Below are 13,616 nucleotides of genomic sequence, written 5' to 3'. Positions count from 1 at the left end.
TATATAGAGCTTAAGACTTCAGAAGTACACCACAGCAGAGCACACGAGAGATAGCAGTTGCAACCAGTACCGGTACCACAACAGAGCAACTTCCAAATTTAGATGGCAGATAAGGGAAAGGAAAAGGTGATACAAACCAACGGAAAACCAACACAACCCTCTCTCGTAGGCAGTCAGAATCAGTGGCAGGGGCGCTAGAGGAGAGGAGACGATGGAGCCATGCAAGTTGGGAGCACAGTGTGGCATCGGAGGATAGAGAGTCGAACCGTTTGGGACACTCCACCTGGTAACGTTGCTGCAGGGGAATTATCTCAGGTCAGCTGTTGCAAACATGTATAGTCAAAAGACCAGGACTGGCTGAAATGATTTTTCTTTTTTTGCAGAAAGTTAGCCCTTGAAAGTAAATTGGTGGAACCTTTACCATTTATCCCTGGTTGCGAGTCTGAAGCACGTTCAATAGATGTGCTTCCAGCGGATATGGGCTATCTTTGGCCAGCTTTCTCCATCAGGTGCTCGGCAGCTCTCCTTCAAGAGCTCACAACCGTATATCTCTATGTGCTGGAGGGAGCATGGCAGATCTGGTAACGGATATATGTTGGCGCAGCATCCGATCCTGAGTCTCTTCAAACTCGAGAGGCACTTCAGATTTCTTGGCAGGAACTTCATCTCGCATCCAACCAATGATAGCTCCTCGACAGATGAGAACTTCGCAGATTCTTCGAAAGAAAAGGATGGCTCCTTCCAGCATTCAAGAGTGAGATCCGCTGGGACTGTAAAACCTTCAGACGAGAGCATATGGCGGAGCAACACAGAGCTGCTAATAAGGAAAGCCCTTTGGACACGAAAATGCGAGATGCACTCAGCAGTGAGCTTTGGAACATCTCTCAAAGAAACCTCGAGAAGTTGCAGTGAAGACAAGCCTTCAAGGAAGCACAGGTCCTGGATACCACAAATTGATAGTGATTTAAGGGACGTTAGATGACCAATTGATAAGGAAGCAGAGCTCCTGCAGAAATAAATATGAAGATATTCCAGGTGTGGCAAGCTAACACTCAATGAATCAGCAGCAAGAAAGCAGTTATATTTGTCAAACGGGCAAACTACAAGTTTCTGGCATGATCGGTGGCTCGCCGCAGGACGGCTCCGTGATATGTTCCCTATGCTTCACAGCCATGTCCTCGACGACGTCATGACCGTAGCACAAGCAATGACCGGTGAGGCGGTGACTTGGACCTGAACCTGGCGCCATGGTTATCAGCTCAAGCAATTTCAGAGCTTGGTAGCCTGCAGAACCTGCTCACACATGTCTCGCTGAGACCCGGGAATGACCAGAGAATTTACCCCAACAGCAAGCAGAATGTTTCTTTCTCATCAAGGGACGCCTACCACAAACTCATGGCTGCAGCAGGATCCACCCCCTCACCCTTCTTCAACTTCATCTGGCGAAACGCGCACCACCCCATGTGCAGTTCTTCGGGTGGCTGCTAGTTCAAGGGAGAATACAGAGCCGCGAAAACCTGGTCAAAAAACACATCCTAGATAACCCCTTGTGTGAGTTGTGTGGTCAGATTGAGAGCTGTGATCACATTATTTTCCAGTGCCACTTTGCTTCCCAAATCTGGAACTCCATGGGTTTCGACACAACAAACACAACAGTGCGCCGACTGTGGACTGTAGTCCGACCGGCAACGGTTCTTGTCCGTCAGTTCTCGGCTTTTTTCCTTCTGATTACCTGGATGCTTTGGAAGGAACGGAATGCACATGTGTTCCGGCAAATCATACCATCACATACACGGTTCTGGCTCTCCTGCCGTGAGGAAGCTCGCCTTTGGAGCGCTAGGTTCAGACAAGAGGAGCGAGTAGTAACAGAAGCTTGGTGTTCTCTATTTAGCTCCATGTAAACAGTTTCATGAAATTTTCAGTTTCCCTCTTCCCCTAAGATTTCAATGCAAAAAATGTACGGTGTAAGACTTTGGTCAGACAATGGCCCCGGTAATGAAAATTCAGGTGGGGATGACCCTAAAAAAAAAAGGCATATATTCTGCTCCACGAGCCAGCTCTAAAGAAGGGCAGGAACTGAGGTGAAGGCTTGAAATGGAGGCAGCAGCTCGCAAGCCCCCTAATGACCTGAGGCACCAGCAATACTTAACAGAAACGAATTTAAGCGCTGTCAAATGTTGAAAGACCTTCTGAGGGAGTGCGGTTAAATTCATAATCTGTTTCAATGACAAGTGGCGCACTGAAGTGAGTCCACCAAGGCAACTAGCTAAGGCTCCGTCTGTAATACTGCATGAAGAAAGATGAAGTCTAGAAAGTCCTGACGGTGGAATCAGCAGCAGCACGATATGCCGTCCATAGATGAGTCCTATCCTCTGCTCATGGCAACATAGCCATGCATTAATGACATTTTCTTTCGCCAATACTTTATCTCCTCCCTTTTCGACAGAGCTTTTAATTGTTTGAATATGTTCAGATACATCATCATCCATCAAGGTCATCAACTGCTTCAGAGATGAATGTTCTTTTGACAGTACGCTCCTAATATTTGATCCTGAATCCACCTCCCAAAGCAAAGCGAGTTGTGATGCCAAGTGGTCTATCCTCATCAGGTTTTCCCTCTGACCATGCTGCTGCAACTCGTCATTGGTAATAAACATAAGCAGTGGGCAGTGGCTAACTGATAATTCTTTAAGGCCTGATGGAAGAGAAGGCAATGCCTTCAGATTTGGAACATTATCTAGTTTCAGATAGTGGCAATGCCTAAGGATCTTGGTGTCGTGTGGTAAGCCTTCTAACCCAGGGCAATTAACAAGTTTAAAATATCCCAAACTCTCAAAATAGGAACAGTCAAGTAACCAGCTTGGATACAGGGAGGATTTGTAACCTTTAGCTTGAGCTCTTTTACGGTCCACAATACTACCAGATGGTAGTATAGAGTATAAACTGTTTTTTTGGTACGGGTAAAATTATAATTAGCCCGTCGATCTCCAGCGCTCGGCCGCCGCCACCGCCGCCTCCGGCACGCCGCGCTTGAACTCGTAGAAAGCCAGGTGAACGACGACAGAGAGCGGACTCACATGTTCGTGATCGTGACACACAAATTCAAATGGAACAGTGAATGAAGGAGGCCAAATTCCCGGAGGAGGCGCCCGGCTCCGGCTCCGGCCTGGGCCGCGCCACGTGCTCATCGACCATGAAGCAGGCCAAATTCCCCGACGCGCTCGACCTCGCGCCGGGCGCCACCGACGCCGAGGGCCCCGCGGCGCTGCGGGTGTGCCCCTACACCTACTGCTCCCTCAACGGCCACACGCACTCGCCGGCGGTGCCGCTCCGGAGCTTCCTCGCGCCACGCCGGCGGCTCATCAAGACGCAGCAGAGCATGAAGCTCAAGGGCGTCTCGGCGTTCCGCAAGAAATCAGGGGAGAAGACCAGCAGCGGCAGTGGAGGCGGAGGCGCAACGCCATTTTACATATTTTCAAACATACCCCTATACTACTTATACATACTATGCATACTATAGCTTAAGGTTTTAGAAGTATATAATTAATCTCAACCGTCAGCGTTAGGTAATTACATACGAGTCAAGTCATTTTCGAATAGTGTACCGTAATGAAGCCATTCAGGCTGAGGTGGTGGCATCAAACCTTCCCGGATCTCCAAATGTTGAATGTCGTCTGCTTGGGAGCTATTCTCTTCAGTCCAGATAAGCTGCAAATCTTCAAGGTGTCTTTTCTGATGAAGCGCTGCCTCCAAGGCTTCCTCCTTTCCTGTGACAGCTTCGAGATTTGTAATACATAAACTGCCACGAAGCTCGTTCATGTTCCTGAGCTGACGCAGCTCATATCCCATCTGCCTTTTCACGCCAAACGTACCAAGTCGTTGGGCTGACGTTAACCTGCCAATGTTTGGTATTGAAGGCATACCTCCTCCATAAATCCCTAGATGTCGCAGCTTTCTTAAATTGCAGAACTGGCCAGGCAAATATTTTCCTTTGATGTGTGAAGAAAGAAACTGTAAGTGGAATAGAGTGTACAATGATCCAGGCAATTCGGAAATTGAGGTTGTTGTGAGGTTCAGATACCGAAGGTGCTTCAACTCACAAACAGATTCGGGCAACTTGCTTCTATTGTAAAAGCACAGATGCAGTACACGCAACTTGTTCAAATTCTGCAGTAACACATGAAAAAGATCACATACATCATCAACCAGTGGGTCAAGGCAAATTATTGTACGTAGATGTTGTAGCTTGCATATATTTTGCTTATGCTGTATCATACTCTTAACACGAATAGACAGATGCCTAACTGTGAGTGGTATTTCTGCCTTGTCATCATCTAATCTGAAGCAATCTTCTCTAGAGAGTGGCCCTGCCAAATCATGAAGGAGATCATGCATAGTATAGGCATCAGTGGTTATCTCCTTCCCTACATAAACAGGCTGAAAGAAGGATCCAGAAATCAGCTCATCGATGTAGTCGCTTCCGACATCTTCGATGCTCCTATTATGGTTGCATGATTTTTCAACTAAGTTAGTCCCTCTGCAACCCATAAATGTACCACCTCATGAATATAGTAACTGTGGCCGTTTGGAAATAAGCTGCAATACGAAAAGCACCTTTGTAGACGTGGATCTAGAGGGGTGTTTGGATACCACCCGCTAAAGTTTAGCACCTGTCACATCGGATGTTGGATACAAGTATTAAATATAGGTTAATTACAAAACTAATTGCACAGATGGAGTCTAATTCGCGAGACAAATCTATTAAGCCTAATTAATCCATGATTTGACAATGTGGTGCTACAGTAACCATTTGCTAATAATGGATTAATTAGACTTAATAGATTCATCTTGCGAATTAGCCCAGAGGTTCTGCAAATTAGTTTTATAATTAGCTCATGATTAGTCCTCATAATTAGCATCCGAACATTCGATGTGACACTACTAAAGTTTAGCACTTAGTATCCAAAGTTTAGCACTTAGTATCCAAATACCCTCTAATTTCTCATAACTCCATAGAAGAGCTCTCATGGGTTCACTTAAGTTTTTAATTGCCAAAGCGTCTCTCCATGAAGTGACATCCTTTTTTCTGCTCAAATGCGAGCCCACAACTTTTGCTGCCAAAGGTGATTGTCCAAGACGTTTGGCTATCTTTTCTCCAATCACTTGTAGCTGCACTTGCAACTGCTGATCTCCAATTTCCGCTCCAGAGAAAGCATGATGTTTGAAGAGTGCCCAAAACTCAGCATCTTTCAGGTCTTCCAAACGAACCACTTCTTCACAGCAAAGAGCAGCTGGAAATGTATCCCGTCGAGAAGTAATCAAAACTTTGCTTCCCTCCTTCTGAGAAACCAGAGGTTCTAGCAGTAGGTCCCACTCCCTCTCATTGCTGTATCCTTCAAACCACACATCATCCAAGACGAGCAGGAATCTCTCTAACTTTTGCAGTGTCTCTTACCCCTGCTAAACTTTAGCACCTGTCACATCATATGTTTGAATACTAATTAGGAGTATTAAATATAGTCTAATTGAGTGTGACGATGGACATCAAGTTTGCCTGAGATGCAGACCCACATCCTGGCATCAAAATATTCTTGTGTCCTCTTGTCATTGTAAACAAGTTGCGCCAAGGTGAATTTTCCCGCACCTCCGTGTGCAACAATGGCCAACCTAAGAATCTACCTGAGCAATCGTTGGCAGTCTTCTTGGTGAGAAGATCTATTATGCTGTCGCGATCCTTGTCGCGCCCAAACACTTTTGGCGGGGTTAGTGATGTTGCCGGAGGAACAATAGCTATTGCTGCAGCAGATGTCCCTGTGCTGTTGCTGGCTGGTAAGCCCAGAAGTTGACGGAAGTCCTCGGCTTTTGCCAGGGTGGCCTTCAGTTCACTCAGCTTGCGAATTAGCTTCCTGTTCTCAGGAAGCAGGTTGCGTGCCCTGCTCGTCGCAGCACGAAGAGGCTTCATAATACTTGTTTTAATGGTGGGGGCATCCGCTTCCCGTGCGGGCTCCTCGCCGCTCTTCACTTTGCGCTTGGCGAGGTTGTACTCGTGCTCATCAAGCAGGTCTTCGGCCTCATAGAATGCTTCTTTGAGCTGGTGCAGCCATGCCTTCAGCTTGTCCCCATGGGAGCTCTTCTCGGCCGTTTCAATCAGCAGGTCAAGTTGTGGCAGGACGGTGGTCTCCAATTCGTGGAGCTTACGCGCCAGGTCCACTCCCAGATAGGTTGAAGCGTCAGCGAGCAGCTTGTTGACGATTGGCGATGCCACCCACCGTAAGCCGGCCAGCGCCACGCCCGCCATGGAACTGCAGTAGTCTGTGTTTCCACCGCTTTTGCAAGTGAAGAGATCTTGGATGATGAAAGTATTTCCAGGTGAAAAGGAAGAGAACAGAATGAATTGAAATAGCAGGAGGTGTTGGGATATTGGCAGGGATCTACACTGGCAAACGATGGGAAGCAAGCAAAAACTCAAGATATTTTTTCTAGATTTTCTTTTTCTAGGGGATCAAAAGAAACGAAGGAAGAGATGAGAGTGAAAAATATAGGACAAAATGGAAGAGTAGAGGTAAGAAATGGATTAACAGGTAAATGATGAGAAGAAAAAAGACCGATTCATGTTTTTTTTCTGTTTCTTTTTTGGAAGGAAGTATGGACGAGACGAGCAATGGAAGTGCTTATGCTATGCTGGGGGAAACCTACTGGCAAAGACACAAATCTTGTCGTAGAAGAAACCTGCTACAGTCAGAAAGACGAGATTAATTGGTGACTTGCAGCCTGAGATATACAGAACCTACAAGCTGACTATCTTTCCTTTCCCATGCGCGAATGGATGCACAAAACGAAGAGTCGGGAAATTGGAAATAGCTAACGAATTAATAGACAGAAGGGCGAGTTGCCCTTAAAGTGCAACCACTCGCCAAACAGTTGAGTAGTGGGATTTGCACGATGGGACCAGTCCAATTTGCATTAACCGAAGTTTCACCAGTATCCCACTCTTTCCCATAGTGCAGCACTGTTTTCTATAGTGCAGGAGTCCAGGACTATTCGACTCTGTTTTCCCTTAAAGTGTAACCACTCGCCAAACACCATTGATCGCGCAGAAACAGCAAAAGAACAATCGAGTCAATGAGATGGTAGGCAAAGTTACCTTCCTTTCTTTACCACCAGTACTGGCCTTTCATGCTTTTGCATCACCCTTTCAGATCTGAATGCTGTGACCAAGAATACAATATGACCCTTGGTCCTTTGTTTTACAGGAAACCCATGACAGTAGAGAATTGCAATTGAGCAACATGATTTTCCGTTAAATTGGGTTCACAAATTACATGGCCAAGACCTGACTTGCAACACGCCAATTTTGGAGAGCATAAAAGAGCATGAGAGAAACAGAAACGAAGGGAATAAGAGCTAAGATTAGTACTGAGCACAGCAATGTCCTTCCCATAATTCCAAAGAAATTCCTACCCATCACCTGAATGGTGATGCTGAGTGACAAAACTCAACTTGAGTAATGGAAACACAGGCAATCGTCACCGTGCCGGACAAGAGGTCAAGGCCAATAATTAAAACCAAAGGTGATCGTCAAGAACAACTTGCAGAAGCTGGACCGCAAGAAGAAAAAAAAGGATTTCGACATTAGGGCCTCGAAATGATGGTGCTTTAATAAACCCAGAACTTTAGTAAGATAAAATTTTTACTTCAATTCAAAGCAGCCTTAAACCAATTGTTTTTCTCAAGTTTCCAATTGCGCTACTCATGAGTATGGTAAACAGCAGGAAAAGAGTGCACCAAAGCACAGCAGTGGCATCTGTATGCGAGTATTACTCAAAATTCAAAAGATCCAAAGTAAACTGACAGCACACTGCCTAATTCATATTACCATATGACAAGTCTCAAAAATTACATGGGACAGTTCCAAGTGGTTCCATCCTATCCTACCTCATAAATCATAATAAGTTAATTAACTGCCAGGTAGCTTCCAGCATAATAAGTAGAGGGCACATTTGTTAGAGTGGTGAACATAGTGGTCTTACCAATCTATCAAATCCATGTTGCAAATTGCAATGGTTAAGCACCCCAATAGCAGACACTAGACAGTTACATAATTGTGCTCATTGTTAATTTCTAACACGCTAGTTACTATAAAAGAACATTTCAAGATCCACACATACAAACTGGAAAGTATCTTATTAACAGTAATACAGCACGGCCAAAATTAAGCACATCTATAGCACTACAGTAGTGATCTACACTCTACAGTGCCAAAAGTGTAAGAAAATAGAACAAACCAACCAAATAGGAATCAAGCAGGTAAATTCTTTCCCAGTCACAGACTGGCGGGTTACTGCCTACACATTCTTAGTTCAATGAGCTTCCTCAATATATTAAAAAAAACTAACAGCCTCCTAGGCATTTAAATTTTTAGTCCTATCAGGATCAGTACAATGGGGGTTAAAGTTAAGGTGATATGATGTTAAACATGTGAAGTGCAGGCAGTGGTCATAACTCATAACTGTGCCCGCTGCTTATGATTTATGAACAACTAATTCCGAAACCAAGCATGCTTGAACTACTCGAAGTAATATCTCAAGTTGTCAACTAACATCAAAGTTAGAACAGTTCAATGCGTTGCAACCATTCTTTTTCTTTTTCATTTCAATTGTTTGGAACCCAAAGAAGAATCAGCAGATCCAATTTCCCTAAATTTCAAATAGATCATTCATGGTTTCATGCAAGCAGAAAGATAATGGCCTATAATGGGAGATAACAATATAATTTACAGGTATTGCTTCATATGTTCCACAGAAAATAAACATATCAAATGAAAAGACCAGCATGCATTGTACTATGAACGTATATCATGCAATAAACATATTTACTTAGATAAATGAAACAGAAACCACCAACACAAGGTCAATTCACCACAAATTGGAAACTTTCTTATAAACAGCAATATAGCACAACCAAAATTACATGTATCTATAGCACTACAACAGTGATCCACTCAGTCAGAAGCGTAACAAAATAGAAAGAACCAACCAAATAGGAATGAAGCAGGCAGATCCTTGCCCAGTCACATGCCAGCAGGCAGCGCAGCCAAGAAGGCACTGTACGCCGAGTCGAGGTCGAAGTTGAGCTGCCTAGCCTGCTGCTCGGTGAGCTCATCCGCGGCGCCCATTTTATGCAGCTTGCTGAGCCACTCGTTCACCTTGACCTTCCCCTCGAAGTCGGGCGGCAGCAGGGGGCCGAGCCTGGCCATGGAGGTGGAGACGTCCTGCAGCAGCGGGCGGACCTGGTCGTTGGCGAGCATGTTGAGCTTGACGGCGTCCATGGCGGTGATGAAGGTCTGGACGCAGTGCGCGATGGAGGCGGCGGATGCGGCGGTGGCGGCCGGCGCCGAGGACGACGACGCGGCGCGGAGCTCGACGGTGGCCGGGACGCCCGACTGGAGGAGGCGGTTGAGCGCGGCGGGGCAGTCGAGGCGGTACGCCTGGACGAAGCGCGGGACGGTGACGGCGCCGGCGAGCGAGGAGGAGAGGGAGTTGAACTGGGAGATGAGCTTGAGGCACTCCGCCTCGTAGTCGGCGGCGGAGACGAGGTCGCGGACGTAGGCCCGCTCCAGCTTCTCCGTCGCCTTGATGATCGCGTACAGGTCCGCGTAGCTCTCCAGGAGCTCCCGCTCCCGCTTGTCGTTCCACAGCTTCACCTCCATCGGCGCCGGCGGGGCTCCCTCCTCCCTCCGGCGAGCGGATTGGCGGGGCGGGCGGGCTAGGGTTTCGCGGCGCGCGAGATTTGGGGGAAGAGGAGAGGAGGGGAGGGGGATCGGAGTAGGATGGGTATGGGAGTTGCGAAGAAGTGCGAGGGGTTCCGTGTGAATAGGAGAGATGCTGAAGGATTCGGCGACGACGCGGCCAAGGCCTTGACGCGTTTGTTTTGCCTTTCTGCTGAAGCGATCTCGCGAGCACAAAGGAGTGTTCGTATTCGGCAGCACTCCATTTTAAAAAACAATTTCACTCCATTAAGGACCTGTTTGGATTGAGGCTGTTAAAGTTTAACAAGATGTTACCTCAAATAAGGTGTTAAACTTTAACATATTGGGGTGTTTGGATGTCCTGTTAAAGTTTAACACCAAAGGATGGAATTGCCACTATTGCCCCTCATTTCTTCCTACTAATTGCAGCCAAATACCCCTGTTCCCGCCAACACAGTACACACGCCAGTGACGCTGCTACTATGGTAGTGACGCTGCTGCACAGTGATGCTGTTGCTGCTGCACATTTTTTTTTCCTTCATTCGGCCAAATGACAAATCAAAGAAGTAAAGGAGAAAAACAGCCAAAAATTATTCGCATTGTCCAAAACACACGGTACAACACAGATATTGCCTTGTCATTACAACACAAAAATACAAATAACCTACGATTTGTTGTACAACCCTCTAGCTAATTCATCCCGAAATGCATTCATATTACAGTCTTCTTCCCCTCCTTGTGTATTTGTTGCTTGTCCTTCACAGTTTGATTGTTCGTTCAAAGGAACAAAATTTTCATCCGTATCGTACATACTAAAGGCCGTATCGGCCATATCATTCTCTCGAATGAAATTATGTAGCGCCATGCATGCTACTATTATCTTGCTCTGTTTGTGCATTGGAAAACTAGGTATACCCAATAAAATCCTCCACTTCATCTTCAGCACACCGAATGACCTCTCGATAACATTCCTAAGGGACGAATGCGCGTAATTAAATGTCTCTTTCGTACCTTTTGGCATTGGGCCACTTCTAAACTCTAGAAGATGATACTTTATACCCTTGTATGATGCGAGGTAACCAGTACGGTTAGGATATCCCGAGTTAACTAGGTAAAATTTTCCTAAAACAGAAGACAAATTCATGATGTTAAACAAAATTGACACCAAACTTGTATAACCTTGTATAAATTTAAGACATTCTAAGTATACAAAGAGGAGTACCTGAAGGCGGATGTGGAAACCTATCCCCATATTTGGTTAAGGCATCACTGAACACCCTCATATCATGAACCGATCCTGGCCATCCACTGACTACAAATGTGAACCTCATATCGAAGTCACAAATAGCTAACACATTTTGTGACGGATACCCATGCCTTCCTGTGTGCTGGACTACCTTATCATTTGGCACCACAACTGGAACATGCGTCCCATCTATAGCTCCTATACAATTATCGAAGTATGGAGAAAATCGTGGATTCCTCAATCTTTGGTGGACGGTCTTGAAATCTGGATCCTTTGGTTTAATGATATCTACTGCTAGTCTCAGCACACTAGATAAAATCTTATCAAAAGTACGACTGATAGTCTCTAAGGACCTGACAAACCGATCCTCAACCTGTCGAAGTGACTGGGGTGCACCAATGATCCAAAGAAACATTCCTAAAGCTTCCATAGTTGACATTCCTCTAGTTGGGCTCAGTCCATACATGTCTACCAACAGGTCATGTAACTGATGAAACATTAAGCTTGACATCCTAAACATGTTATAGCATGAGGTTCTATTACTTAATGTTTCGTGAACCCAATCTATGCCAGGTACAGTGGGTACCCTCCTTGGTGCTTTGTCCATGTGTTTTTCATAGTACGTACCAATCATAATTGCAGCCTGTATGATGTCTCTAGTCCTTTTACGACGATGTTGCCTCATTTCCATGAATATTTGAAACTCCAGCGACAAGTACTCATCAGAATCACTTCCACCAGAATCATTATCCTATAACAGTAACTTCAAAATGTCAGGAACTAATTATTCAAACAGCCATAACAGCCATAACAGGTAGTTCATGCATACAGGTAGTTCAAGCATACAAATTGTTCATGCATACAAATTGTTCACAACAGTAACACATAGTTCATGCATACAAATAGTTCATACAGCTAGCACACCAATAAGTCACAATGCATACTAAAGAGACAGCCTCTAATTCTACTTGGGATTTGTAGACGTTGCAAACTCGACAATGTTGTTCTCCTTGCAAAATCTTCTCAAGTGAAGCAACCTTCCTTCAGGAGTTGGAATGTTACAAAAAAATTCCCTCTCATATGGATCTTTAAACAAGTGCCTGCTTCCATAAAACTCCACAGTATCAGGTGTTGCTCCACATTCTAAAGCTAGTTCTTGTGCCTTCTTTACTGATTGAGCCATCTCTTGCATAGGTGTTAGCTTCATTCTTTTTTCATTGATTCTGGCTTCTAAACTAGCACCCACATTCTTCAAAAGATGGTCACTTCTATCCTCAGAGGCACTCAGTTTATCAATCAAGTTGTTCATGGCTAACATCATTGGGCTTTTGTATTTCTTGGTAGGACTTGTACCAGTGGACTGTGTGCTTGGGGTACTGCCTCTCTTCTTGCTGTTAGTGCTGACTGGGTTCTCCTCATAATCATTAAAAACCCCATTAGGCCCTTCTTGATCTTCCTCCTGACCATCTTCATCATCTGCTGGCTGTTATTGGTCCCCTTCTTCATCATCAAATCCAACCAGGAAAGAAGTAGACCCATCCACTATAACATCATGAAACATTTCCTCTAGATGATCCATATATGCAGGAGTACCATGCTGCAATTTTTTGCATTCCCTAAACTTTCCTGCAAATACATTTTCAGGTTATACAACAATTCAAACAAAGGGACTGCATGATACTGTACATACTGCCCCTCACCTTTGTGTTCTGTTTCCACCACCAATCAGATGTTGTTACAGTGCCATCTGCTCTCCTTCCTAGGCCACTCCGTGTTTGAAGTTTTCTCCAGAACCCATAGAGAATTTTTAGTTGATTAATTCTGTTCCTCAACTATCCTTTGTCATGTTTCAAACCAGTGATCTTAGAGAATTTGTCAACAACTATCTTGAAACCCCTTGCTGACATGGTCCCTTTGTGGCAATTGCCGCCTCTAATTTGCTCAACCCATAATTCACACAAAACATGGGTATTTGGTTCAGACCATTGTGCCTTGTCAGTTGTAATCTAGTTCATAGCACAAACATACAATCCAATCACACACAAATTCAACAGATATAGTAATTCAATTCACATTGCACATAAGCAGTGAGTATCAAGAAAGGACCACACATTGCATAGTAATCTAGTTCAAGAAAGGATCACACATGGATCAGCAGTGAGTATCAATGAAAAATGGGTCCCCTGATGTAAATGAAATCTAAATACCATCATAAGCAAGAAGGAATATACAGTAGCTCAGGATAGTTCAATTCACACACAATTCAATTCACATTGTATGCAAGCATATGAAGCATTGCACCATTCATTCACAGTGAAGAAGATGAGTTCCAGAAATTACCTTCGAGCCTGGGAATATGCATTCCACATTTTGTGCATTGGAGTTGTCTTCATCAACATCATAACACTCATCTCCACCAAAATGAGATGTCTCTTCTGCAAGGCCTTTACCACGAGCAACGGCACCTCTCATGCGAGCTCGTCCATCGCCGGCGGTAGCACCGTCAGGGCGCTCACCGACGAACAGGGACCTTGTTGCACGGCCTCTGCTTGCGCCGGTGTTCTTGCTGCCGCCGCTAGCTCCTCTTGCGCCGGTGTTCTTGCTGCCGCCGCTAGCTCCTTT

General features: G+C 45.1%; 5 protein-coding genes across 5 annotated transcripts; all 5 read right to left on the bottom strand.

Annotated features, from left to right (window-relative positions):
* Window positions 1–61: 61 nt before the first annotated feature.
* Window positions 62–1,463, bottom strand: LOC140222906 (uncharacterized). Its single transcript, XM_072294024.1, has 3 exons — window positions 1,394–1,463; window positions 1,240–1,293; window positions 62–1,157 (listed from the first exon to the last, which is right to left on the bottom strand). The coding sequence occupies exons 1-3, from the start codon at window positions 1,461–1,463 to the stop codon at window positions 454–456; spliced, it is 828 nt and encodes a 275-aa protein (XP_072150125.1). The 3' UTR covers window positions 62–453.
* Window positions 1,464–1,937: 474 nt separating this feature from the next.
* LOC140222744 (uncharacterized) lies at window positions 1,938–2,789 on the bottom strand. The gene has a single exon (XM_072293745.1). The coding sequence runs from the start codon at window positions 2,655–2,657 to the stop codon at window positions 2,004–2,006; it is 654 nt and encodes a 217-aa protein (XP_072149846.1). The 5' UTR covers window positions 2,658–2,789; the 3' UTR covers window positions 1,938–2,003.
* A 511-nt stretch (window positions 2,790–3,300) lies between these two features.
* On the bottom strand, window positions 3,301–4,925 carry LOC117857988 (putative disease resistance protein RGA3). Its single transcript, XM_034740935.2, has one exon. The coding sequence runs from the start codon at window positions 4,546–4,548 to the stop codon at window positions 3,571–3,573; it is 978 nt and encodes a 325-aa protein (XP_034596826.2). The 5' UTR covers window positions 4,549–4,925; the 3' UTR covers window positions 3,301–3,570.
* A 389-nt stretch (window positions 4,926–5,314) lies between these two features.
* Window positions 5,315–8,700, bottom strand: LOC117857989 (uncharacterized). The gene has a single exon (XM_034740937.2). The coding sequence runs from the start codon at window positions 6,296–6,298 to the stop codon at window positions 5,522–5,524; it is 777 nt and encodes a 258-aa protein (XP_034596828.1). The 5' UTR covers window positions 6,299–8,700; the 3' UTR covers window positions 5,315–5,521.
* A 214-nt stretch (window positions 8,701–8,914) lies between these two features.
* LOC117857991 (vacuolar protein sorting-associated protein 28 homolog 1) lies at window positions 8,915–9,904 on the bottom strand. Its single transcript, XM_034740938.2, has one exon. It carries the CDS (start codon window positions 9,707–9,709, stop codon window positions 9,071–9,073), a length of 639 nt encoding a protein of 212 aa, XP_034596829.1. The 5' UTR covers window positions 9,710–9,904; the 3' UTR covers window positions 8,915–9,070.
* Window positions 9,905–13,616: the final 3,712 nt, after the last annotated feature.

The sequence above is a fragment of the Setaria viridis genome, chromosome 5 (assembly GCF_005286985.2).
Source record: "Setaria viridis chromosome 5, Setaria_viridis_v4.0, whole genome shotgun sequence".
NCBI classification, from domain to species: domain Eukaryota; kingdom Viridiplantae; phylum Streptophyta; class Magnoliopsida; order Poales; family Poaceae; genus Setaria; species Setaria viridis.
This window is presented reverse-complemented; position numbering and strand designations above follow the sequence as displayed.